The sequence below is a fragment of the Sorex araneus genome, chromosome 3, assembly GCF_027595985.1.
Source record: "Sorex araneus isolate mSorAra2 chromosome 3, mSorAra2.pri, whole genome shotgun sequence".
Lineage (NCBI taxonomy): Eukaryota > Metazoa > Chordata > Mammalia > Eulipotyphla > Soricidae > Sorex > Sorex araneus.
Genome location: NC_073304.1, coordinates 67596385 through 67624327, shown reverse-complemented (window position 1 = coordinate 67624327; position 27943 = coordinate 67596385). Strand labels below are relative to the sequence as shown.

The window sequence follows — 27943 nt, the reverse complement described above, 5'->3', positions numbered from 1 at the left end:
CAGAAAACTTAGATTCATCATATTTGATTGTTAGTGAGCCAATGCCAATGAAGCAGTAATGGTACTGATATTGAATATAACATTGCAAAAGCCTAATCACTTCTACCTCTTTACTCATTTAGGTAGTTCCTTTTCTTTGTGCTTAAAAGAAAAAAATGTAAGTTCTGGTGTCTTGGTTACATTCGGGTTAGATTTTTTTGTTGGCAGAAACATGTTATATATTATTATAATGGTTAATTTTTTTAACTTGGTTAAACTGAAGTAACCACGTATGTTCAAACATTTTTTTTTAGTTTCATTCTAAAGTTATTGAAGGTGAGGTTAACAGGAGGCTGTGAGAAAAGCAGATTACCTTCCATAATGTGAGTGGGCATCAGCCAATCAGTTGAAGACTTCATGAAAAAAGAAAAGGCAGAGTTCCCAGAAGGGAAGAGGGAATTTTGCCAGCCTTTGGATGTGAACAGAGCTGTCCATCAGCTCTTCTCTGGGTTTCCTGCCTGCTAGACTTGTAAATTTTGAACTTGCTTGCATCCATAAATACATGAGCCAATGCCTGCTGATATTTTTAATAGTCAATGACTTAATTATTTTACCGGTGGTCAATAAGTACTTTTTCTTTTATATGCTAACTTTGTCTTACATATCATGAGCATACAGACTTTTATAATATTCATGGTTTCATCAATCCGAGATTTTATTGAAACTTTCTACAAGGGAATATGGAACTATCATCTTTGTTCTTTCCATATCTTCTGTAAATGTGTCCTAATTTTTCTTTTAGAGGTATCAATATCCCTAAGGTCTATCCATAAGTTATATAGACATTTATGGTGACGTGTTGTCACCTTATTTTAAACCATCTAGTTACTTCTAATAGCTTTTCTGCTAAATTCCTTAGCTTTAACTATTAGAAAATAAAACTACTTTAAAATTAATAGCTCATTTTCCTCTTTTCTAATATGGGTAACTGTTTTCATGTCATTAGCTAAGATTTGCACAATACTTAATGAAGAAGCATTAGAGCAATCTATTGTGTTTTATTCTGACTTGATGAGAATAACACTCACTTCCCTGTTGTAGAGAATGCTGAAGTAAGTTTCTTAAGATGCTTTGTAGACGTTAAGGAAGCCTGTATTTATTTCTTATTTGCTATAGATATATTACATAAAATGATGTAAAACTTTCCAGTACCAACCAAGTTCATAATATTTTAGTCTATTAATATAAAAAAACTAGATTAATACATTTATAGAATGTATACAATCATTAATTTCTATAATAAGTCCAATTAGGAGCTTTAAGTAGTACTGGTAAAAATCCTCTTCAGGTTTTTCTGGTTTCTCCATTTTATTCTTTCCTTGTATACATGTAGACATGATCATGAATGCAATTATTAGATTATTACTTTCAAAATTTTTGTATTCTGTAATGCTTTGATTTTTACCTCAAACCTGATTTTTTTTACAAGCATGTCTTAAAATTTCTAAATTGATTATATTTTCTTGGACTGTTTTCATTGTACTGAACTAAAGTTGAAAAGTATAGCTGGGCAGCTTATACCTTGAGAAATGTATTAAGATTTTCTTTGTTATATGGTCAAATACATGATTTTCTTCCATGAGTTTTAATACTTTATCTATGCTATGTCTTTACCACATTTCATTTGCCTCATGATTATCCTTCAGATTGAAATTCAGAAATTTCTCCCTACCTTATGTGCAAAAATCATATCAATGACTATACCAAAACCATTGTGAACTAATACCTTCCCTTTACTTTCTCCTTTCATCTTTCAATAAATCTACTTTAACTTCTCTTAAGTCCCCACTGAATCAGTTATAGCCATTAAATTCTGAAGCTTCGTTTTGCTATGCAGACTATGGCAGAGTGCTATATGTGAATCATCATAATCGACTGGTTTTAGTGTTTATTCTTGTACTCTTAACTCACATGAATATAGAAAAATTTGTGAGCTCACTATGTAGACAAAAATAGAGTGAAAATGAATACTCAATAGAACAATGAATTTTACAAGAAATAAGTGACCAGCTAATTATTGTATGTATATAAACAAATATGAACAGATCTATTACAATTCAGTCCATGTAATAATTTTATTTTTTCAAAACTGAGTTAGGACTGTTCCACTGTAATATCACTACATAAATATGTTTAAGTTCAAGAATTTGCTCTGCTATGGCAAGGACAAATTTCCACTGTAAAGGATCAAAGCAAAATTGTATGTCAGAATTGCAAGATGCTATACGCAAATACTTCGGGCTACACATATTGAACTGTTACCTAAAAGAGAATATTTTTTTTAAATGATCCTTCCTTAAAAAGGCAACAAAATTAAACCTTAATTTCACTTTCCTGTTGCTAATTATTTTACATTTTAAAGATAGGACACAATAGCATTTTCTCTTCCCCCTCTATGAAAGATTTCTCTTCTAGCTGAATAGAAAGTTATTTTTTTCATTTTTATACTCTTTCTATGCCTATAACTGTGTTTTTTGACTGTGTTTATTTCTTAGAAATGAAATAAAAATATATAACCACATACATCATTTAAAATAATGGATACAGTTATTGGGGGCTGGAGCAATTGTATAGCTAGTAGGTTGTTTGCCTCATTTGCCTTGCATGCAGACCACCCAGGTTCAATCCCCAGCATCCCATATGGTCCCCAAGCACTGCCAGGAGTAATTCCTGAGTATAGAGCTATAAATCACACTTGAGTATCACTGGGTGTGATACAAAAAGCTAATAAAGCAATAAAATAATGGATACTGTTCTAATGGTTCATCTATCAAGAAGCATATATCTGTACTTCATTTTTAAGGATAAATATGCAATTGAATAGACATATCACTGTTTATTTACTTACCCGTTATTAAACATTTAGATATTTCCAATATGGCTACAATGACTAATGATGCCTCAAATATATATGTACAAGTTTTATTGCAAATGTTTTCTCTTGAGTAAACACCCAGAAAATTAATTGCTGGGATAATTTTGAGGCAGTATCTCTTTCCAAAGTAGATGCCATATTTTACAATCCTATCAGTGATACTGAAGATGCCATTTGCCTACATATTTTGCCAAAATTTTGCCTATTTTAATAGCCATTGTAGTGGGAATGAAGTGGTGTTTCATAAGGCTTTAATTTGTTCCCCTTTAGTGACAAGTGATGTTGAGCATATTTTCATTTGTTTATTGATGACACACATCTTGTTGGAAGAGACTCTTTTCAAATTCTTTGCCTCTTAAAATCATTTATGATACATATATATATACACATAAATATATTTATCTTTAAGTTTTTAACTTCAGTGGAAATTTAATCTACACGTTATTTTTGTGGTTGTAGTTGCTGTGATGGTATGGAACAGGAGAGAGAAGGTAAACACAGGGGTCATTCACGTTTGCAGGGAATTGAACCCTGGACATGCAGGACATGTATTCTATCACTTGAGCCTGGACACTGCATGTTGTTTATTCTTGTTAACTAGTATTTTTCATTAAACCCTGTTTGTAAGTCATATTGAAGTTATAAATTTTAAAAACTCACATAAATATCTATTTAAAAATACTGTCGATTGACAACATGAAGTGCTCTAAACTAGTATCTGGAATAGCCTATGTAAGCTAAAATCTTATTTATGTGCCTATGATCATAATTAGTGTGGACATTTAGTATAAAAATCAATAATTACTTAATGACCAGTTAACCAAATGTCACACAAGTACTAAAGAAGATAATGAGAAAAGTTAAAATGTGTAAAGTAGTAGCATGAATACTATATAGTATTCATATTGTCTTTAGTTAAAATATCCATAATACTATTAGACTTGAAAATTAGGAAGCTATGCTACCTTCTGTCGTAAGGAAAAATTGATTTAAAAATCAATAAAAATGCTATCATAAACAGTATGATAAATGCTAATGAAGAGATGCCTGACCCAAACATGATGTTGCTGGTAAGATTTCCTAGAAGAGACTCTATATATATATATATAAGTCATGAAGAATGAATACGCAATGGCAAGGCAAGGCTAGAGAATGGAAGGGAATATAATTAGTGCAAGTTGCAATGGAAAGTGGTGTCAGTAGCAAGAGAGTACATTATAATATTTTCGGAAGGAATGAAAAAGTTTATGTGCCCACTTACTAGAGCTGGGTAAGGTAGGAAGTAGAATAGGAGGCAATGTGGGTGCAGAAATCAAATCACAAAGTTCATTAGCCAAAGTAAATATTTATTCTTTGTGCTATTGAAGATTTATGTGGAGCAGTGATATGATTTGATCTCTGGTTTAGAGTTTTACTAGAACTGGGTGGAGTGATAGTACAGCAGGTAGGGTGTCTGCCTTACATGCAACTGATCCAGATTTGATCCGTGGCACTACATATGGTCCTCTGAGCCTGCCAGGAGTGATCTGTGAGTGCAGAGCTGGAAGTATACCTTTAGTACTGCTATGTATGCCCCCACCCAAACAAACAAAGAAAAATTTACTAGGATTAAATGATGAAGGAGAATGGATGAAAGGGCACAAAACTAGCCCAAGAAAATGATAGGAGACTCTTGTTATGATAAGCATGTGAAAACATGGAAATTAAATCAACAGATAGTAAAAACTACAAATATTTGATAATAATACTAGCACTGTAGCACTGTCATCCAGTTGTTCATCGATTTGCTTGAGCGGACACCAATGACATCTCCATTGTGGGACTTCTTATTATTGTTTTTTTGCATATCGAATACACCATGGTAGCTTGCCAGGCTTGGCATGCAGGCAGGATACTCTCGGTAGCTTGCCGGGCTCTCCAAAAGGGATGGAGGAATCAAACCCAAGTCGGCTGAGTACAAGGCAAACTCCCTACCCGCTGTTCTATTGCTCCAGCCCTAGAAGAATTAATTACTTTATTAGTAATTCTCTAATTTTGCATACTGTTGTGCTTATTAGGTTCCAGGTTCTGATCTAGGTGCTGAGGATAAGCAACAAAGGAGAGAAAATGCATCTTATTTTCCAGATTATTACAGAGCTGAAAAAGAACAGTAACAATAGCTAAGTATGGAATTGACAGTACAGAGGGTAGGTCTAAAACCTGTGTCAAGAGTTTCTTCCCATATACAATTCAAAAACTAAAAAGTCATGCCTTCAAATTGGACCATATTTACCATTACAGGTCATTATTTTTGTGATTTCTAGCTAATGGTGATTTTAAGTTTTTGATGATTCCTGATATTAGTTACTTTCTTTGGATTCCTAGTCCTAGGGTATTTTTATTGGTTTCCTGATTGTTGATAGATATTGCAGACTAATTGCTTATTCATTACTACAAAATAGTCCTGAGATACAGCTTTCAGGAAGACAGATCCCAATCATATCTCAAGCTTCTGAAACTATCTGGCCTCTGACATTTTATTCTTCATTAATTATCAGTTACTTCTGAAACCAATCAACCACTGTCTCCTCAGATACACTTTATCATGACTTTAAAGCCAGTAGCAGAAATCCAAAGTTTTCCTCTCTGAGTATAAAACATTCTTGGCCCTAGTTTAAAGACAGAAAATACCACATTGATTCAGACTGGGGATATTGTATTATGTATCTCATTTTTCTTTCTAAAGTTTGTCAAGGTCAAAACAAACAATGAAAATCTGAGAAAATGTCATACCACCGGAGAGTAGAGAAATTTTACAACAAACTGTAATGTAGTATTCTGGACTGGGTCCTGGTATCAAACCATTATGAATTTTAATGGGGAAATTGTCATATCATGTCACAATGATAAGTCCTTAGTTTTGACCATTGTACTGTGATAATGGAAAATGTTAACATTAGAGAAAAGTAGGTGTGGGTGAGACAAATGTGATAGTATCTTTGTGAATTTTCTATAAATCTAAAATCACAACAGAATTTATAAATTTATAGCATGAAGTTTGACTGCTAATTCCCTTTCCTAGAGAGGTGCCACTGATGAAGGCCATTCTCATCTCAAAGACGGAGAGAAATATTTTATATGCACTCATTCTGCATGTTGAATAGCCCAGGAGATCAAAAATAGATTTCAGTCATTAGAGATGGTAAATCAAGACATCTACTCAGCACTAACTGTCCTTAAGAGCACAAAACAAGACAGGGTAGAGATTTACATGTGAGATAATCCTGAGGTTGCCGTTATGCTTGAAGGACAAGATGAATCTATTTGGCTCAATCTGTTAATAGTTAAAACGCTACACTTTTTTAATTATAGAAAAGTATTTGCTTAAGATAAAAGCTAGCATGTTAGTAATATATAAATATTTCATTAAGTTTATATTATTTATGATAATAGCATTGTCTGTAGCACTGTCGCTCCATTGTTCATCAATTTGCTCGGGCGGGCACCAGTAATGTCTCCATTGTGAGGTTGTTGTTACTGTTTTTGGCATATCAAATACGGCACGGGTAGCTTGCCAGGCTCTTTCTTGTGGGTGGGACACTCTCAGTAGCTTGTTGGACTCTCCGAGGGGCATATATAGATTTCCCTTTATGTGATGTGGCTTCGCGACTGTGCGGTCCAGAAGTATGCTCACCCATGCATGAGGCTTGGCCTGAGCATGTGGAGAGAGGCCTGGAGTGTGGCGGCAGTGGGGTAGTGGAGGTCCGCTGCTGGGGCTGGGTCCCTTGGGGCAGGGACCGCTCTCACCTGCTCCCCTCTGGGGCATCCCTGGTGTGGAGTCCGGTGGCATGGTTATGGGGGGTCTCATTTCATGCTCCCTTCTGAGAGAAGCAGCGCAGCCATGAGTTCTGGAGGCTGGCCGATGAGGAGATGTCTTATGAGTGTGACCCCTGGGTCGCCAGAGATTGGGGGAAGCAGGCAGAGGATCTTTGCTCCTCAGTCCTGTTGAGCCCAGAGACTACACATTAATCCTGCATTAATTCCGTAATGCGGAATTACATTAATAAAGTCTTTAATTGGTAAGAAAACCAATTATTGGTAGGAAACATATTGGCAAGAAAACATACCAATCATAATCAAGAGTTTTCAAATTGACTGAAATTTTTCTGACATTATATGGATTTTCTTTTAAGAACTCTAACGTTATGGTAAGGCTATGACTCCTATGGTAAAAGCATGTGTACTGTGTGTGTGAGGTTCTCCCTTATATGTGTGAGATCATAATATTGATCCTTAACTTGGCATTGTCCTCTGAAGGCTGCCAGGAAGGCAATAACAGTACAATTAAAATAAACAAGGGGTTGGAGAGACAATATAGGGTTTTTCAGTTTCATGCCTCGCATAAAGCTGGCTCTGGTTCAATCCCCTGCACCACACGACCCCTTGAGCATTGCTGAGCATAGCCCTAAATGACAAAGCACTACCAAGAAGGGCCCAATGATCCAAACACACATAATTCTCAGTACATCCCATTGGACAGTTGTTAAATTGGCTAAAGAATGGGGAGAAAAGACCTTAGGCCTTCTGAGCACTAAGAAGGTACCCCTACTCCCCCCCAACTACATTTAAATCATTAATAACCTAAAATGATAAGAAACCTTTAAGACATCTCCCTGTTCTTTAGAATTGTTAATCTTATTGGGTATGTAAAATAAATGCATCTCAAGTACATCCATTTAAGTAAACTTGTGACTTACCATTCATTTTAATGCCTCTATTCCAGAGAAAGAAACTTTTACAGGTCAATCCTTACAAATATGAATGATTTTTAGGGTATAAAATTTGTATGCTAAGAGATCTCACATGGAGGCAACATTAGCACCTAACAAAATAAATTCTACTGAGCCCTCCAAACCTTTCATTTTGATATAAGTATCAAAATGAGAAGGCTTTTGCACACATATTCAAACCATTAATCCTAAAATACGCCTCAAAGCTACTTAGCCTTTTAGTTTAAAGTAGTTCTGTATAGTCACTGAGAGGAAAAGTATCTCAGAAGCTCACTGTTCCCTAAAGTCTATCATTTTTTAAATAATCTAATGGTGGAGAACAATAAAACAATGAGTAGCTTTTGCTCTAATTTGGTTTCTTCAGCATCACAGGATTGCAAAGGGGAAAAGTCTTTGCTCTCTGATTTTTCTTCTCTTTTTGGCTAAATAGTGGACTAATTGCTTGGTCTCAGAATTTTTCTTCATATAGTTCTACATTATTATGTTCTCAGGTTTAACAAGTTATAATTATCAGAGCCTTAAAAAAATCTGTGAAAAATGAAAAGAAACTAGGATGAGACTCAGAGTTAGGCTTTCCAGAAGATAGAAAGCTGAAATTGCTTTATAACAGGGAGGGAAATAATTCACAGCTAATTTCATTTATAATTCTTGTATTAAAACATATGTAGGAATAAGATATTTGGCATGTTTATGAGTCAACTTCACTTTGAACCTAAAGTCAACACTGGTAACAGGATACAGATGACTTAAAAATGCTCAGAAAAAAAATGAGGTAGAAATACATTCTGTTGTAGCATTGCTCTTTTCAAATGTATCTTTCTATTTTATTCCTCCATTCTGGCATAATGAATAGTGCTATTGCTGTTTAAGTCTTAAAACAGCTGCATTTCTAATTTTGGCAGATTATGAGCGATTTTTATATGGGTTGCATGTTAAAAGCAAATAAATGGAATGCCAACCAGCAGAAAGAGAGTGTGGGGCAGATGGTGGCACGGCTCAGTTATTGAACTGAAGTTCTATTAGCCACCAATCATGGAACATCAAAAAGGAATATTTGGCAGCTTTTCAAGTATAACCTAATCTTTTACCTCAAGCAGAAATATTTCATGTCCAATGACTTTTCAGACAACCATTCGGTAGCCATTCCCCAACCGACCTTTGTAATCCAAGTATCTGCCTTTCCTTCCTTTCTTTTCTCCTTCAGGTTCTACTATCATTGTTTCATATGTGCATATGAGAGAGATGAATCTGGAAAAACCTGTATGTCACAATTTCCCCATTTCAAAGAGTATCAACTGTGCTTTGGGAAAAAAAAATGAAGGAAGAGAGCATTCAGTATGCCTTTAGCAAAAAAAAAAAAAATTGAACATATATGACAATAAAGCAATTTTGACCAAACTTTATTTTCATTGCTCAACCCTGACTGATACATTTTAAAAACTGCATTGAGGATGCTAGCGTTTAAATTTTCCCCAAATCCAGAGAGTTTATTTTCTGAGAACAGCTAGCCACTATTTCAAAGAACAGTTTGGCCTTCACTAGTAGATTGTCTTAATAGTATGTAGATGCCTTAAAATTTTAATGAAACAAATAGAATATGATACAGAAATGCCATTTCAAAAGTATTTATCCAAAGATATAAAAACTCCAATTTGAACAGATATCTATCCCCCTGCTCCACCCCTCTCCGAGAGCCCAGCAAGCTACTGAGAGTATCCTGCCCGAATGGCAGAGCCTGGCAAGCCACCCGTAGCGTATTTGATATGCCAAAAACAGTAACAACAAGTCTCACAATGAAGATGCTACTGGTGCCCGCTCAAGCAAATCGATGAGCAACAGGACGACAGTGATAAAGTACTATCTCTCCCCCTATGTTCACAGCAGTGTTAGTCACAATAACAAAACATGGACTCAGCTAACTGTTCATTGATGAATGGCTTGGTATAAGAGATGTGGTATATATAAATAAATATATATACACATTTATATATGATATATAAATGACACACTCTCTCACGTGGTACAATGTATTCAAATTAGAAAAATGGATGAAACTGTTCCTTCCATAATAATAGATAGAATTTGAAGCAATTATACTAAGCAAATAAGGCAGTGAGTAAAAAATAATTATAGCTTCACTCATGTATGAGATTGTAAATAACTACAGAAAATTGGTAAAAACACAGCAAAAACTATGAAAATAATGATGGTATGAGAGGGAGAGGGGTAAAGGGGTGGAAGGAAGGAACAGAATGGTCGTTTTACAGCGGGATGTCACTCAGCTGTTACTGGTGGGTGTAGTAAAGCTTGTACACATGTAGAAAGATGAGGCAGTGCTTCCAAAATCCTCTAATATTATGAACAAATGTTTAACTAAGTTGAGTAGCTCATGAGGTCTAAAAGATAAAAGAAAAGAAAAGCTAAGTTCCCTCTGATTTAAAGTAGCCTACAGGGGCCAGAGTGATAGTAGAAGGGTTAAAGTGCTTGCCTTGCACACAGCTGATACAAATCCAGTCCCTGGAATTGCATATGGTCCCCCCCGCCTACCAGCAGTGGTACCTGAGCATACAGTTAGGAGGTAAACCTTAGAACTACTGCACGTGGCCCCCAAACCAAAACCAAAACTAAATAAAAACTAAAATAACAAGCATCTTATATAAGGTCTGAAGGTAAATTGATAAATCTTTTAAAAATAACTATTCTAGAATATATGTTACTGTCTAAATGCTCTTTTTGAACTGAAACAAAGATATTGTTTATATTTTTAAATAAACAAATAGAATATGATACAGAAATGCCATTTCAAAAGTATTTATCCAAAGATATAAAAACTCCAATTTGAACGGATATCTATCCCCCTGCTCCACCCCTCTCCGAGAGCCCAGCAAGCTACTGAGAGTATCCTGCCCGAATGGCAGAGCCTGGCAAGCCACTATAATAAAGATATTGTTTATATTTTTAAACCATAAAAGTGAACTTTGGAAAAATATGAGATAAAGCAAAGAAACAAAACCATTCATAAATTATACAGTCCATATATATATACATACATACATATATATAATACCTTGACACATTACTCTTTCTGATTTTCTTTTCCAATTCTACTATTTTCCTGTCCCCTTCCTTTGTAAAGAGATCTTCCAAGACCTTTTTATCCTAGGTAATGTGTCATCATAATTAACCATTTAGTTCAAGGATAAGAAAGTTGACATATATACACTAAGTAGTTCCTCCAGTGTTCTAGCGTGAGAAACTCAGGCAGTTTGAAATCCCTTTGATTTCAACAAGGAGATTCTGTGTAGAAGATTCTGTGTAGTAAGATAAAACTGGGAAAATTGTTGTGTCTACCATAAAGAACACATATAGGAAAAGTAATAAAGAACTGACTCGAACAACTAATAAAGATAGCCCATTAATTCAGATATGAGAGGGTGAGACCAAAGCAAGAAGAAAAATGAGATATCATAAGAGTTACATTACTCCTAAAATATGGTTGCTTAGGATACTAAAGTCTGAGAAATTTATCATGTAGGGAATTCACAAAAGTATAGTAGACAATTTCTTCTATGAGATATCTGCACCACACTATCAAAATTTTCATTTATTACATCCTTCAATATGTTTCACCAAAGAACTTTTCAGTTTGGTGATAAATGAACCAAAATGAAGTCAGATATAGAAAACAAGGATATATTACTGATATATTATGTATCTTTTCCAGGAACCAATTAATGCAAAGAGGCGAAGAAATAAAGAGCAAGCTAATATCTTATTACTTCAACTAGAAGGTTCTAAACATACAAAATCCTATGAGATACTGTTGTGCCCTCGAGGGGCAAATGTGGTAAGGTTCACATACACTAGACTATTAAACCTCCACTTTGGGGAGCAATTGTTAGATTTTTTTTTTTTTGACTATACAGAGGCCAGAGAAGAAAATATTTTGTGTGGTTTTCATTACTCTGTATTCTTTTCCTGTTTATCTGAATGAGTTACAATACTGTCCTCAATTAGAGACATACTAGATGAAAAGAGAAACGAGGGAAAAACTATGATTTCTGGCTGGATAGTCCCTTGCCAGATGGTGAAGAACTAGGCCGTAGGCTAATTTTGTGTGAACGGAGGGGCTTGATACGTTCCTCTCTGAAAACCACAGTATGTACACGAGCAGAAATCGATGGAGACTTAGACTCAGCTTCAGAGTGCATGAGTCAGCTTTTCCTATAGATCTTGCCAACTGACCCTACGGCACAGACAGCTGTTCTGCTGCACCAGGAAAGCTTCGATGTGAGGAGTGGGAGGGAGAGCAGCAGGAAAGGTCAGCCAGCGTCTCAGGACAACAGTTTCTGTTCCTTCTAGATACGGAAATAAGAAAAACAGACCTTGGAGCAAGCTATGAGCTCAGGGCTAGAGTCCTAAGGCTCCAGGTGAAGAAACGAAAACAGTGATTGAAGGGAAATGAGATTAGTACTATTGGAGGACAAATGCATTAGTCACTCTTAAAAGCTTCTTACAGACAAAGAATATATTGGGGGAAAAAAAAAGAAAAGGTTGAGAAAACTGATTTAACACAGTGAACTGAGTTAGATGGTAGAGAAAGTAACTGTCATCAGGATGCACTTAATACAAGAGTATTAAAAATTAGGAAAAGAAGAGGTATTCCATTAATTCTCATCTTACATAATAAACATGAAAAAATTGCACTGTGTTTGAAAACAGGATTATATTTTTTTAAATAAAAAAACTGCTAAATAGGAGCTGGAGCAATAGCACAGTGGGTACGGCGTTTGCCTTGCAAGTGGCTGACCCAGTTCGATTCCCAGCATCCCATATTGGTCCCCTGAGCACCGCCAGGAGTTAATTCCTGAGTGCATGAGCCAGGTGTAACCCCTGTGCATTGCCAAGTGCGACCCAAAAATCCACACACACACAAAAGCACTGCACAACAGAATTAGTTTTATTGACAATATAGTAGAAGATACTAAGATTCAAGGGGAGAAAGATTAGTCACATGATAATACTGTTATTAATAAGTTAGGCAAACAAAAGCCGATGTAGACAGTGAAGTTTAATTTCTACACAGCATCAGTAACTTTCAGATATCATATATAGACCATCAATTTAATCATTCATTTTGAAATTGTGCTAAATCAAGTATTCATTTATTTGTCCACAGAATAGAACATTGATTGCATGTGCTATGCCAAGTAACAAGGATTCAATACAAAAATAAATGGTTTCCATTTCAAGAAATGTGTGGACCAGTGGTGTCAATATGGTTTGAGAAGTTTGCTTACTTCTCATCTGCCAGATATTTGTGAGATTCTTTGTGTTTAATCCTAGGAAACCTACAGCCAGACCATAAAGATACTTTTATGGCTATTTGATTGGTAGGTGATGGATCAAATCTCAGGAAAATTAGATACCTTGTGCAACATTATGTGAGAAATACATGACATCTTAGGAGTTCAAAACAAAGTCTTTGAAAGGGGTTTCCATAATTATCAAAGTGAAGTTATGTAAACACATACTACCACATAAATTTATTATATAAATGCTATAAGTGATTTCTGAATAATATCTGTAAAACACTTAGAATGGTGTCTAACATATGAATGCTGTGTGTCCTCATATCACTATTGTTACTGTAATCACTAATTGTTATAGCAATAATATAGTAAAGAAAGTACTTATTCAAATTACTTAGTCAAAAGAAGTCAAATAAGTACAAATTAGTCAGAAGAAATAAAAAATAGCAGAATGCAAAATAATGACTATTTTCAAGTAAGGTGATTTTTTTCCAAGGAATTTCAAAATTTTTTTTATGTGCTCTGTTACCTGAAGACCATGTGCTTACCACATTGACACTTAGGGATACTAAGGTGAAAAGTAAAGTCAGAGAAGCAATGTACTAATGTACCATATCTTTGTAAATAAGGGATCTACTAAGAGGGAAATAAGGAAACCATCAAAGGAAGGAAGGAATGCATCAGAGACCCTATCTCCACAGAGTTCACAAGAGGTGGAAGGTGGGTAGTCTAGAAAATCTGCATGCTCTTTGCATGCACTTTTGCATGATAAAGGTTTTGTGTGTCACAAAATAACAAAATCTAGGTTTACTTTGGAAAAAAAAGGATGTAAAGAGAATTAATATTAGCATAAATGTGAAGGAAATACTAAAATATGTAACGTAAGCCATTGTTGGAAGAGGAATGACCTGTAGTTTTACATGTGCATAAAATTAAACTACAAAAACAAATAAAATTAAATTAAGTTACATAATTTTCGTTCTCACAAAAACCACCTGCACAGATAATTGTAACTAATGTTGCATTGAAACTGGCATCATTTAACCAGACATTTTTAGGTGTTTAAGAACAACCATAAATAATAATAATTATTATTATTTTGTTTTTTGAGTCACACCCGGTGGCACACAGGGCTTACTCCTGGCTCTGCATTCAAGAATCACTCCTAGTAGTGCTTGGGAGATTATATGGGATGCTGGAAATCAATCCTGGGTCGGCCGCATGCAAGGTAAATGCCCTACCTGCTGTACTATCACTCCAGCCCCCTTAAAGAATTATTAATTATATACTAAAGACCAAGAGTTTTTCCACCTAACTTACCTAAACAATATTAAGGCTGTGGAAGTGCTACCCATGACTAGCTATGCTTTCTTAAAAGCAAACAAGCAAAGCTATATCTGTGTAATATACTCTTCAGGAACTAATTAAGCATTGACTCTAATAATCACTCTCAAAATTTTTCTCTTTCGCCGTATCTCAGAAGAGGACACAGGTGTTAAGCACTATAATATCTGACAAAAATAAAGAAGACGGGCACAAAGATGTATAAATCAATAATTTATGGTTTTACAAAACCATAAGTAGGGCCTTGCTGGAATTTATTTTGATCATACATTTCTCCTGGTCTTTGATTTATCACTAAAGCTAACTCGATAGAAAAACATAACCATAAAATATATTTATAGTTGATCCTGTTTCAGAGTTGTAAAATTATATGATAGAATTCCATTTGAACAGGGACAGGATCACCCTATTATTTCATATTTTATATTACAGCTATGTAGAGAAAATCCTACAGAGTAGCTTAACGAGATCACAATTTATGTACTTATTAAATTTCTATTTTCCATAAAGAAGAAGTGGGTAATGGTTCTAAGACAATTTCCCTGTGAAGGAAGGGAAGCTGTAGCTCACTGCTGGTTTTGTTGTTACAAATACCATCAACTGTTTTTTCTGAAATGTAAACTCTTCAACTGTAGTCAAATGCTTTGAACAGGTTCTCAAGAATTCCTGTTTATTGGTCCAAGTTCAGAGAACTAAACTAAAGTTGAAGCGAGTAAATAGTTGCCGAACACTTAGATTCCAACTCTGGTTCTACCACTACTTCCTGCAGGATGTGGACAAGTTAAAATTTATATTCCATAGCTTTTAAGGTATCTTATTTCACTACCTCTCAGACTCCCTGCAAAGGAAACAAAGTCACTTATGTAAACTGCTTCAAAAGTTTGTCCGATTGAGTAAACAAAGATTTCTTTCTTTCTAGCCCTTGTTTTTTCCGTGGCTCAAATATTTCCTTTAGTGAGAGAGGACAAGGTAATGTAAGGAAAATAGAATTATTTTCTCAGACCATTTAGGCCATGAACATGAATCACAGAGTATTGCCTGAAGAAAGTGATGGGCACACAATTTACAAGATGTCCAGAGGAAAGTAAAAGTATTCTGTGTTAGAGTGAATTTGAAAGTGATTTTGCAGCATTTCACTTCAGAGAACTTACCCAAAAGTAATGAAGTCCTCTAGAAATTTCTTTGACTTATTTTAACCCAGTATTTCTCAAAGTTATCAGACCATGATTCTCTTCTGTTGTATGTTGAACAACCAAGACTATCACACACACACACACACACACACACACACACACACACACACACACACACACAAAATCAGCTCAGGAGAATGAAGAAAAACAATCACAGTAACAGTTACTGTGCAGAAACGCTGAATAGCTTTCTACGCATACATTTAACTTTTTTGTAATAATCTTTCTTTTTGTAATATAGGTACTAGTATTGTTCTCATTTTACAGATGAGGAAACAGGAAGAGAAAATGATGAAATGTCCTGGTAATGATGCAAATAGCAAGAAATAGAAAAAATAGAAGTAATCTGATCTGGCTTTGAAAATTATAGTGAATAATTATGCTTATCTCTTATATGTAGATGTAGAAAAAATAGACTGCATATAATTAGTAGTATATTAGGCTTTTATCCATTCTCAGTGTTATTTAACGGAACAACAAAAATACTGAAAAATGGAGGCTGCAAAAGCACTTGTACAAAATCAGAAAGGCAATCAATGTATCCAAGGCAGAGTTCTTTAGCTCTTTAGGGCAGTGACCAGGTTACTGGGCAAGAGAGTGAGTGGTACGTACAGGCAAGAATTTGGATGAGGGAAAGGGAGTAAGACCATGCTACAGCAACTGAAGTTCCCCCATGAGTCACATTTTCTCATTCTCAATCCTCTGCTATAGAAAAATGGTTAGTGTATGTCCTTAATCTCTAAAATATTTATTGATCTCCCTGCTTCCCTATTTTCAGGGACTTTTTTTTGGTCTTTGTTTTTTTTTTTTTGGTTTTTGGTCAAGGCCATGACCCCTCTGTCTGAGCACTACTAGCTTTCTCATGATGTCCTAATCTCTAGATAATGGGAAAGAAACACAAAGTGCTTTGTAAAGCAGTGTTTTGCAAAAGTTATATAACACTATAGCATGTCCTATTTAAAAAGATAAAGTCAAAAGTCTAGAAAAATGTCAATTTTTACTATAAATCACTGTATCACTGTCATCCTGTTGCTCATCGATTTGCTCGAGCGAGAGCACCAGTAACACTTTCATTGTAAGGTTTGTTGTTACTGTTTTTGGCACACAGAATATGCCACGAGGAGTTTGCCAGGCTCTGCCGTGCGGGGAAGATACTCTTGGTAGCTTGCAGGGTTCTCCGAGAGGGGCTGAGGAATCAAACCCGGGTCGGCCGCATGCAAGACAAATGCCCTACCCGTAAGATGCAATTTTCCAACATAAAAACTGATTTAAAAATTTATTTTAGAAATCTTGTGGTCTTTGTCTACATCTCATTAACCACACCTACAAGATAGAAACACACACAAGTTATTACCAATAAAATCCCCTCCACCAAGTCCAAAATAACAAAAGTTCAGACACATGAATGTAGACCTGTTATTAATTTGCTTTTCTATGGTTCAGTTCCCAGCCTATGATACAGCCCCATCATTAAGAAGACTTCAGATAAATTCCATGGACTTTATTTTACAGTTCAGTACCATACACTTGACCTTGGTTTTGGCTTTGGGTAAGAGAAATTTCCATTTGCTATTTTTTCCTACTCTAGAACAATAGCAACAATGCTAATCCTTTACTTAAAAGCAGACAAAGAAAATTTACCAGTGCTGGGTGTGTGTCGTAGGGAACTTCCATGCAGCTATTTCTTTCTCCATAACCTAACGCATGCACCCTGAGCAATCTTTTCCTGGCTTACTGTGTCCAACTGTCTGACACAAACCGTGTTGTTATTACTGTTACTATTCCTATTTTAATAAAATGAGGTTGGAACCTCCACAGCATGTTAGCCAGGAGTAGTCAGATTAGATTTAGACTTCAGAAGTTACTTGTAAATGATAGCTCTCAGCATTAAGTGACATAAACAAGAAGATATAAGAGTATCTAACATTTCTCAAAATAAAGCTTTTTCCCTATATTCTTACATTTCTACTATAGACTTACATCAGAAAAAGTTTCTGTTGGTAAATGCTGGTTAAACATAAAAAAAACCTACATTATATTTATGTTGAACTACATGGAAAAATTTAAATATTGATGGGAAAAGCAACATATCTAAATGAATTTTAACAGAAATAATTATCATCTTGAAGAGGAAATTTGCACCGCATGTTTATAGTCTGGGACTTCCTAAAGGCAACAGAAAAAGTGACCAGTGTTTCGCTCTCCTATCTCCTTACCCTTTCCAATTTGAATGAAGCTGATTCTTAATCATACTTCCAGGAAAGAGCGTTTGTCTATCCTCTTCAGACTTCAGGGATTTGTTGAAGGAGTGTGTGTTTACAAGTGTCTTTGTACCCACTATCTGAAGTACTTAGTAGCCATCATTCGTCCTGTTTCACACTACTGTAACGCAATTCAATCTTGCTCAGGCACTACTTTCTTATCAGGCCTTAATGAATTTGTAGCAACAGGATATATTAGAAGTGATGATTTTACCAAAAGAAAATCATTTTAACTGTTCTCTATCTGTGGAACTTCTAATTTGATATCCATGTGTCAATCAATTCCCATATGTTTACTGAGAATTTCATGTGTACACAAGCACAGAGATGATTAAGGTAAAAAGCCAGGTGAAATCTGTACTCAGGCACAAAGGCAAGACACTGCATGATTAATCATGATGTGTAGCTCAGGGTCTAGGGTGTAAAATAGGGGAGGTAAAGTGACTCAGATTACACACAGGTATAGCAGATCTTACTAGAAGAAGAAATAAGGACTGCATTAAGTGGCAGGCATTGAAGGGCATGTGTTGTAGGGAAGAGGAAAATTGGCAGAAATACACACCCAAATGATGACTTTATGACTGAAAATTGCAGTGAATGAGACAAGAGACAGGTATAAGCATTTGATCACCAAGGGCAAATGGAGGAAGAGCACTACAAAGTAGAGAATTCAGATTTAGAGCCATGAGTTTCTGGTGAGGTCAGAAATGGGACCATGCTGCAGGATATTGACAAAAAAGAGTAATGACAAGGAACAGAAGAGTTCTCAATATGTGTGCTAGCAACTCCAATCATGAACGGGTACTCAATCTAGAAAGATCAAAAGTTTGATGTTCATGTTACCTACCTGGCTAAAAAGAGAAATGAGCCTTCAGGAAAGAACTGTAGCACTGTAGCTCTGTCCTCCTATTGCTCCTATTGTTCATTGATTTTCTCTAACAGGCACCAGTAACGTCTCCATTAGGGGACTTGTTGTTACTGTTTTTGGCATATTGAATATGCCACGGGTAGCTTGCCAGGCTCGGCCGTGTGGGCAGGATACTCTCGGTAGTTAAAGCAAATCACCTAAATGCAGTATTACAAAATAAGAACTGATGTGATATGGGTATGATTGGGAGTTGGTAAGAGTGGTAGGAAAGTAACTCAAGGCACTGGAGAATGAGAGGAAAACCCGAGAGTGGAGGAAAGTAAGAGGCCCAGTTTTCTGCACTGAAGCAAATGATTACACCACTTTCATGCAGGGATGCCAGAGTACAAGCGAGGCAAGGAAACAAGAAAAACATCTTTGATCTCATAGACTCAGAGTGTGAAAGCGTCTGGTAAAGAAAGCAAAAGATGCGGGCGAGAGGGGGTATGCAATAATGCAGGTCATGGGGGTTTTAAAGAAAAACTTACTTTTCACCTTCATTAAGAAAAATCACATAATTAATTAGAATGGAAGAGGAACTAAGAGAATATTGTGACCAAGGGAGTGGCAACATAGACTATGGGAGATGGGAACAGAATGGAATGCACATGTGTGGGCATGTATATTATCCACGATATGTATTTATATTTGAGTATGTGTCTGAAAGGTTTTTCTGAGCCTTTACTGAGAGACAGCTGAGACAAAGTTCTGCCTTTAAAAGTCCCCACAGTCATTGATGTCAGGAAAACAGGAGAATAAAAAAGGCTGAACACAGAGGTGTTGATCTTTCACAAAGAAGACTGAATTCTTGTCCTGGTGTAGCATGGGCATCTAGAGGTTTCATCAGGTCAGGGACAGGGTTGGGGGAGTAGGATGTCTCAGAGAAGCTGAGAAACACGCAAATGGGCTGCCCTATCCACCACGAGCACTCCCACACACAGCCTGCTTTCAATCTGTTTGCTAAAATGAAGCCTTGGATAATAAAAGTAAAACCAAAAGAAAAATAAATGCAGAAATGCAATTTAAAAAAAAAAACTCAGATATTTATGGACACTGTCATAGAGCGAAATAAGATGAGGAAAACACATTGAATAATTTTGCAAAGCAGTCTGACTATAAGTTTAATCTGAATTATATAGAGAAATAGATTTAGTACATGATTTCCTTGAATTATTTACTTCAGGCAGCCCCTAGTGTTCAGAAACAGGAAACTCAGAAAATGACATGTCTAGGCATTAGTTTAATGAAAAAATAAACAAACAAAAACATAGAAGCTTTTGCTTTTTTGTTTATGGAGTAACCGGAAATTCTATAAACAAGAGGAAAATTATTACTTCTATTTAGCAAAGCAAGTGGTTGTTTAATAGACCTTATTCACACAATAAAAATGTGGAAATCACGGACCTCACACAAATGCAAGATGATCAATAAAGACAAAGTGAACTAGACTGAATCACAGCAAAGACAAACAGAATTATAATTAGTGTACCCAAGTTCTGGACTCCAAACTATTTGAGGAACGGGGAAAAAGAAGTCTAAAATCATTAAAGCTAATAGATTTCCACTAGTCAAAGAAATAGCAGTCAAAGAAGGGCAGAGAGAAGAAAAGAGTAAAATGTTCTGTTTCTCAATAATGATTAAGTTTTAACAAAAATAAATAGTAAATATCTGGACCTATTTATTCACAACCACTGACTGACTTGAATGGTAAAGATATCAGCTATAGGTGACCTTCCGTCTTTTATATTTTTTAAAGATAAATGCATCCTCCCTTACCTGACCCACACCCCACTTTGATAGGCAAAGTCTGATTACTAATTTCTAAACCCTAAGAAAAACTAAATTTGAATGAGGGAATATAGTCATTTTTCAGAGAAAAGAGTGAAGTAACATTAATTGATATGTAGAGACCAGTTAATTCCTCACCCCAAAGCTCTGCCCCCCTCTTGGAATTGGCTAATAACTATAGGGATATTGATTTTGGCTCAACTAAAGTAATGTTTTTTTTATTTCTTGGCTTCCGAGACACATTAGGCTCTAGACTTCGATCTTCACTTTCCTTATATGTGCACTGCTGGGAAGATAAGAGAAATGAAAGTAAAAGAAGTGACTGGGTGTGAAATCTTCCAATTCAAAAGAAACGTTTTTTCCATTTCATGTTCTGTTTCCAATATCATTTATTGCTTATGAAATAATCAATATATTTTTGCTTGTTCCAATATAATCTGATTACGAAAAAAGCCTTAAAATTTTAATTGAGATGAATCTGAGATGGATCTCATGTTCCTTAAAAAAGTTCCTTAAATTTTCATTTGAGATGAACTTGAGATGTATTTCATGTTCCTTAAAAAGAATTCTTATGTCCAAGAATTATTTTAATGCCATGTATTAATCTAGGGATGGGGGAAAATACAAACCTGACAAGACAACTTCAATAAGGTCACCTTCCTGGATATCGCTTGCTGCTTTCACCAGCTGAAGGATGTTTTCAGAGGTAGGATCATGGCGAAAAAGCAGGATCTTATCATACATTCCATAGAATCCACATTCAGGGAACTGTAAAAACAAAACAATAGGTAAAATAACAAAATTCTCCTAAATTTAAAATAAAAAACAAATAACAGGGCATCAACATAAATTAGAGAAGTTTAAAGTATGTAAAACTAGTACAAATAAAATCAAAATTGAACAGCTATTGAAATTGACAAAATTCCAAGATAGGAAATTAAATATAAGTACACGTACATATTTACAATAAAAGCAATGATGACAAACAATCTTTTCATTAGAAGAACAAGAAAATAAACTACAGCATAAAATTAAAAAAATTTCTTGCCAAAAGATAGCTAAGCAGTGTGCATTTTCAAATGCAATCTAAAGTAATCCAAAAGCATGAATGATAATAGGTTTATTAGAATTCCATTACAATTATTGATAAAATTTGTTGCAATAAGGGGCAATTCATTTTGGCAAATTAAAATCTTAAAGTCAGTAAATCTAAAAAAATATTTTGTGTGGGAGGTTGGAAGAGGCAGGCGTTTATCTATATCCCTTAGATTTGGGAAACTATCAAAGGTGACAATTTCCTCTTCAGTTGCTGCATTTTACTGCATTCAGTTTTCATTTAATCTAACTGAAATAAGTAAGTAAACAGGCAAACGTATTTTAAGCTTATGGAATGTGTGTTCTCTTTACAAGGACAATGTGCTCATTACTAAAGTATACCATCCAATAATACATATAATAAAAATCAAATGCATGTTGCTTTTACAGTGGAAAATTCTGGAAAATTAAGAGTAAAAATACTATTATAAGTCGATAATATTAGTGTTGCATTCCCCCTTTCTTTCTAATGCAAGAAAGGACCCTCTTTCAAAACATAACTGACCAGTTCCATTTTAAAAGAACTTTTTGACTAAAAAGGACACACTTCAAGCTCTAAAAGAAAATCTCAAATTGATTATAAAATTCTGACCCATAAATTCAGGAAGAGTACAGGACAAAATACATTTAAAACAGCATTGAATATTTTTATTAGAACAAATAAACAACCCCAGCTAATTACTTATGTAAATGAACTCTTTTACTGTACATGACGTCCACATAATGATTAAGGATAATAAGAAAAGTATATGACATCCTCATAATAATTAAAGGTTACAAGCCTTTAATAAACTAGTATCTGTAGTGTAGTGGGAAAAGGTTACAAGAAGGAAAAAAATTTGCCTTTTATATTGGGATAGGGCTACGATGCAGTGCTCAGGATGTCACACCAAGAGAGGCTGATGATATAACACAGAGTCTAAGGAAGAAAAGCTGAGTGGTCCCTGAGTGCTGGAGACTACCAGGTTCATCTTCATAGAACTTAGGGACCACCACATCACTCTCAGCAGAGCTTGGTGCAGAAATCACACAGTGCCAGTTCACAGACCCTGTGAGCCTCTTATTTACCTCTGACCCCTGTACTACCTCCTGCCCCTCCCCCAATTTTTTTTTTACTAGTCTTGACAACTGGTGAAGAATCTAACATTTATGACAGCAAGTACAGATCTTAAGGAAATATTACTGGACAGATATATTCAGAATGAGATATTCTGAAGATAAATACAACATTCTAAATTCTTCTTATTCATAAAATCAGAGGCTAGGATGACAAGGCACTGGAGTGATAGCACAGCGGTAGGGCGTTCGCCTTGCATGCCGACAACCAGGGTTCGATTCCTCTGCCCCTCTCGGAAAGCCCAGCAGGCTACCGAGAGTATTGCGCCCGCACGATAGAGCCTGGCAAGCTACCCGTGGCATATTTGATATGCCAAAAACAGTAACAATAAGTCTCACAATGAAACGTTACTGGTGCCCGCTCGAGCAAATTGTTGAGCAATGGGATGACTGTGACTGTGATGATGACATGAGACTTTTTGTTCTGTTTCAGCACCACACCTGGCAGTGCTTAGACCTTATTTACTCCTGGTCTGGGTGCCAGGGGTTGAAACTGCTTGGCTGCATGTAATGTAAGCACCCTACTGGCTGTACAATCTATCCAGCCCCATGAAACATTTTACAAATTAAAGATAAATATACTCATGATATCCCCTTGCTCTCAAGAGTCTGTTAACAAACAGGCTTAAAACTGTCCATTACTGCATAGTATTCAGTCAGTTGGCTTCCTTAAAATAAACACAAGAGCTAAATGATGTCATTGCTTCCACTGTGCTAATTAAAATAAAAATATAATAGTTCTCTTTTTTTAGTAATTTCTCCAATATTACTAGATTAGGAAAAAGGGGAAAAATTCCCTGCACCCAACTGATAAACTTGGTGATTTACATATTGTAAATTTGGTAAAATTATCAAACAATTTGATAATTTACATATTGTTTTAAGCATTGATTGAAATAAAATGAATGTATATACGCATCTATGAAGTTTGAAAAAACATTCATAAACAGCAACAAAATCACAATAAGGCCACTAAACATTTTCATCTGCCCTGTGAGTTTTACTGTGGTCCCTTAGAGTCACTGTTGTCCACAATCTGTACTCTAGCACAGATCTAATCCCTGTAACCAAAGGCTAGTTTGCTTGTAAATTTTATAAAGCTAGAAACTACGCAGCATGTGTGTATAATAAAGTATATAAACTTCTTCTAGCACATTTTCTTTTGTTCACTAAGAAGTTTTTGAGTCTTACTTAGACATACTGCATTTAAAACAGATCTTGTTCTCATTAATTATATTTCCTTACAACAATTTAGGTTAATTATTTATTCTTTCACCCACAACAGTGCATTTGATACTTTACAGTTTATCACTATAACAGGTAAAAGTGCTTTGTGTACAATATTTATGTACAAGTTGCAGTGCTTTTTATACCTTACATAAGTATATAAGAATACAATTTTGGGTCATATGATGTGTATATTTGATCTATATGCCTGCCTTTATGCAAATATCACATTGTACTTATTTTTTACTAAAACCTAAAGTTCAAGTGTGTATCTTTTTCCTTTTTATACTGTTTTACATAATGTAGGTTTTTTGCATTTTATCAATTTCTACAAAAACATCTGCTGTGATAATTTTCAATGATTTGTGTTGAAGTATAAAGTGTGTAAAACTAAATGTGGACACACTGATTTTGTGATGAGCACAGTATGTTGCTTTATTTATTAATTTTTTTAAACTTTTTCTCAAAATGTTTTGTCTTAGATTATATTTCTTAGAGAAACATTATTATTGCTAAAGATTGAGAAATAAATATATAGTAAGAGTCACTGTCATAGTGTATAAACAATTTTTGAGAAATACATACCAATATACCACACATACAGCATACACCCACAGCCAATATATAGAACAGTTTCTTCATTTTTAGTAAACTTCTTCCCTAACACATAGACCAAGACAAGCACTGATTTGTTTTCTATTCTATAATTTAGTCTTTTTAAGAGAATCACAGAAATGGTATAAAATTTAAATTTTTGAATTGGCATTTTTTTACTTAGCATAATAAATCTGAGATCGGTTCAGGTTTCAAGGACCATTAGTCTATCCCTTTTCATTACTAAAGAATTTTCAATTTGTTCATTTCTTAGCTGAGGGGCATGTGAGTTAGTTCCAGATATTCAATATTAAAAGAAGGTACTGTAAATGTTCACTTACAAGTTGTTCTATAATTTTAAAAATCTTTTAGGAGTTTATAGAATTATCAAGATAACTTCTTAAGCAGCCAGTAAATGGTTAACAAATTGTTTTTACCAGTATGAGAGCTAAAGTTTCTCTGCATTCTCATAACAAGCAGAGGGCAAGGGTTCAATTTAATTTTAGACCATCTAATCAAAGTATAATAGTATATCATATTTGGGCCAGAGTGATAGTACAGCAGGTAGGATGCTTGTCTTGCAAACACTTGGGTTTATCCTGGGGCAGCACCTATGGTCACTGAGCCCTGGCTGGAGTGAGCCCTGAGCACAGAACTAGGAGTAAGCCCTGAGGGCATAGGCAAAAAAATACAAAACAAAAAAATCATAGCTATAATTTACCCAGACTTAACAATAATGATGTGGAATATCTCCGCACACACTTGCAATAAACTCTTTTGAATCAGTTTTTAAAATTGTTTTTTTTGTTGTGTTCTAATAGTTCATTATAAATTCTAGATAAAAGTTGTTTATCAGTCGTGTCTTTCACAGATATTTGCTTCTAGTCCGTGACTTGTCTTTTTATTGTTTTCTGAAGTTCTGATCCACTAGGAAATAATTTTAAAAGAAGTTAAAATTATGAATTTGTGATCAGTTTCTCATGTTCTGCAAGATTTGCATGAAAATGAGGTAAGTTCTTCCTTAAGTATTTGTTAGAATTCTCTAGTAAAGTCACCAGAGTCTGATTTTTGATAAAAGGTTCAGACTGCATATTTAATCTACATAACTGGTATAATACTAGTTATATTTCAATCTCCTTTAAGTGAGCTTTTGGTAATGTATGTCCTCTAAGAAATCTATTTGTTTCATCTGAGTTGTCAAATCCATGAGGATTTTTTTTAAACATGATTTCCTTATGATCCTTTTAAACTATGTTGGGACTGTACAGATGCCACTTTAATAATTTCCTATATTTATAATATTTATTCTCTACTTCTTTCACAATTAGTATGACTGTTGATCTATATAGTTATATTTATGCTAGTAATATAATATTTGGTTACTATCTTTTTAGGGGCTGGAGCAATAGCACAGCAGTAGGGCATTTGCCTTACACGTGGCCCACCCAAGTTCGATTCCTCCGCCCCTCTCGGAGAGCCTGGCAAGCTACCGAGAGTATCTTGCCCACACAGCAGAGCCTGGCAAACTACCTGTGGCGTATTCAGTATGCCAAAAACAGTAACAAGTCTCACAATGGAGACGTTACTGGTGCCCTCTCGAGCAAATCGATGAGCAACGGGATGACAGTGACAGTGACAGTGACTCTCATTTTGAAATTAAATTGTTCCATGCTTAAAGTTTAACTCTACTTACTCAAAATCACCTGGTCTAGTCAGGGTCTATTATAGTTTCATGCTAACTTTAGAGTTGCATTTCTACTTCTGTAAAAAATATGCTACTGGAGATGCCAAAGAAATAATACAGCAAGAAAGAAGCATGCCTGGCACTTAGTCAACCAGAGCTTGATCCCCAGTTTCCTGAGTGCTACCAAGAGTGATCCTTGAGCACAGGCCCCTGAACATAGTTAGGTGTGACCTTGAAAAAACAGCAACACAAATGTTACTGGGATTGCTAAGGATTATATTGAGTGTACAGATATATATGGGTAGTAAGCTATTTTAATAATATGACATTTTGAAATAATAAACTTAAGATTTTATATGATTGTGTCTCTTTCAGTAATGTTTTAAAAAAATTAGAGCATAAATCTTGCTTCACATGTTTCCATGTGAATTCCAGGAATCTCTTTCTGGCTACATCCAACATGTCTAACATTTCTGGTCTGTCTGTATTAACTCTTTTACTCCTGATTATGGATCACTTCTTTCCTACTTTTACACATGTGTACTTTTAAAATAAGATACCAGATATTATGACTAATGAGAATGCTTGGAATTAAACATTATTTAAAGATTCTTCTTGAAAAAAAGTTGATATTTGTTTTGGCAAAACATTAAGGGACTAGAAAATCAATTTTATCTTTCCAAAGTTTGTTTTCAAAGTGTTGTTAGCACGGCTAGAGAGTGGCATTTGCTCTAGGGATTGCTTAGATCTGCTACTAATGCAAAACTCTTGAACATCTTTGTAGAATACCACAAGAGCTCAGTGAAATCTATTCTATTTGTCAGAACCCAACTCTCTCAGCTCTATTAGAACGCTGGAGAGTGTTCATTTCACAGAACTTTTTTTTTCTTATAGATTTCCACACAAATTCAATTCTAATACTCACTGGACTACAAGGTATGCTTTTTGTTTGTTCTTCATGCATCTTCTACTTTTCCAGCATTTTACCCTAAAAAATGCCATTGACTTGGTATCCTTGAGCTCTATCCATTCCAAGACATCAGTGAGTTAGACTCTGTTTGGGTTCTCTTTTTTCTGTATACAGAATATACAGATTCTGTATACAGATACTATATTCTGTATCCTGGCTCCAGGCAGAAAGCTGAGATGATTGTAGTATTGAACCCTGCTCACTACCCTTTCCTCACAGGCCACAACTTTGTGTCTAAAATTAGCTTTTTATTCATTTTGTGTTGTTTTTTATGCATGCTCCATATGAGATATTTCTTATGAATAGAAGTCAAAGTTTCTTGTGCTTTCAAAAGATAGACTATTGACCTCTTTACTCAAGAAAAAGACAAATGATTTTATTTTAATTTCATCTGCAAGAAAAATAAATAGAAGAAAAATAAGATATCCAGGGACTGGACAGATAAATACAATGGGTAAGGTGGCTTTCGTGCCGTGTGGCCAACCCTGATGCAGGTGCCCTGAGCACCTCAGGACCAATCTCTGAGTAGAAATCCAGGACTAATTACTGAGCAGAGCTGGGTGTGGGCCACACCCCTAATAAGAATATATCCATAATTAATGAGTGCATTTGAAGGGAAGAATCCTGGCTACATAAGAAGTATGAGTGAACATTCAATGTCAGGCATCAAAGCTAGGGTCTCACACATGTGAAGTATGTATGTGATCTTGAGCAATATTCCTGACTCCCTCATGGTTCATTTTAAGGAACCTGGGTTTGACTCAGTGGT

General features: G+C 35.2%; 1 protein-coding gene across 2 annotated transcripts in view; it reads right to left on the bottom strand.

The window, feature by feature from the left end:
- Nucleotides 1-27943, bottom strand: part of PRKD1 (protein kinase D1) — a 291270-nt gene that overhangs the window by 105711 nt on the left and 157616 nt on the right. For both annotated transcript variants that reach the window (XM_055133298.1, XM_012934798.2), the window contains exon 2: nt 21118-21256. In XM_055133298.1, coding sequence (XP_054989273.1) covers nt 21118-21256 — 139 coding nt within the window. The remainder of the gene's footprint in view (nt 1-21117; nt 21257-27943) is intronic.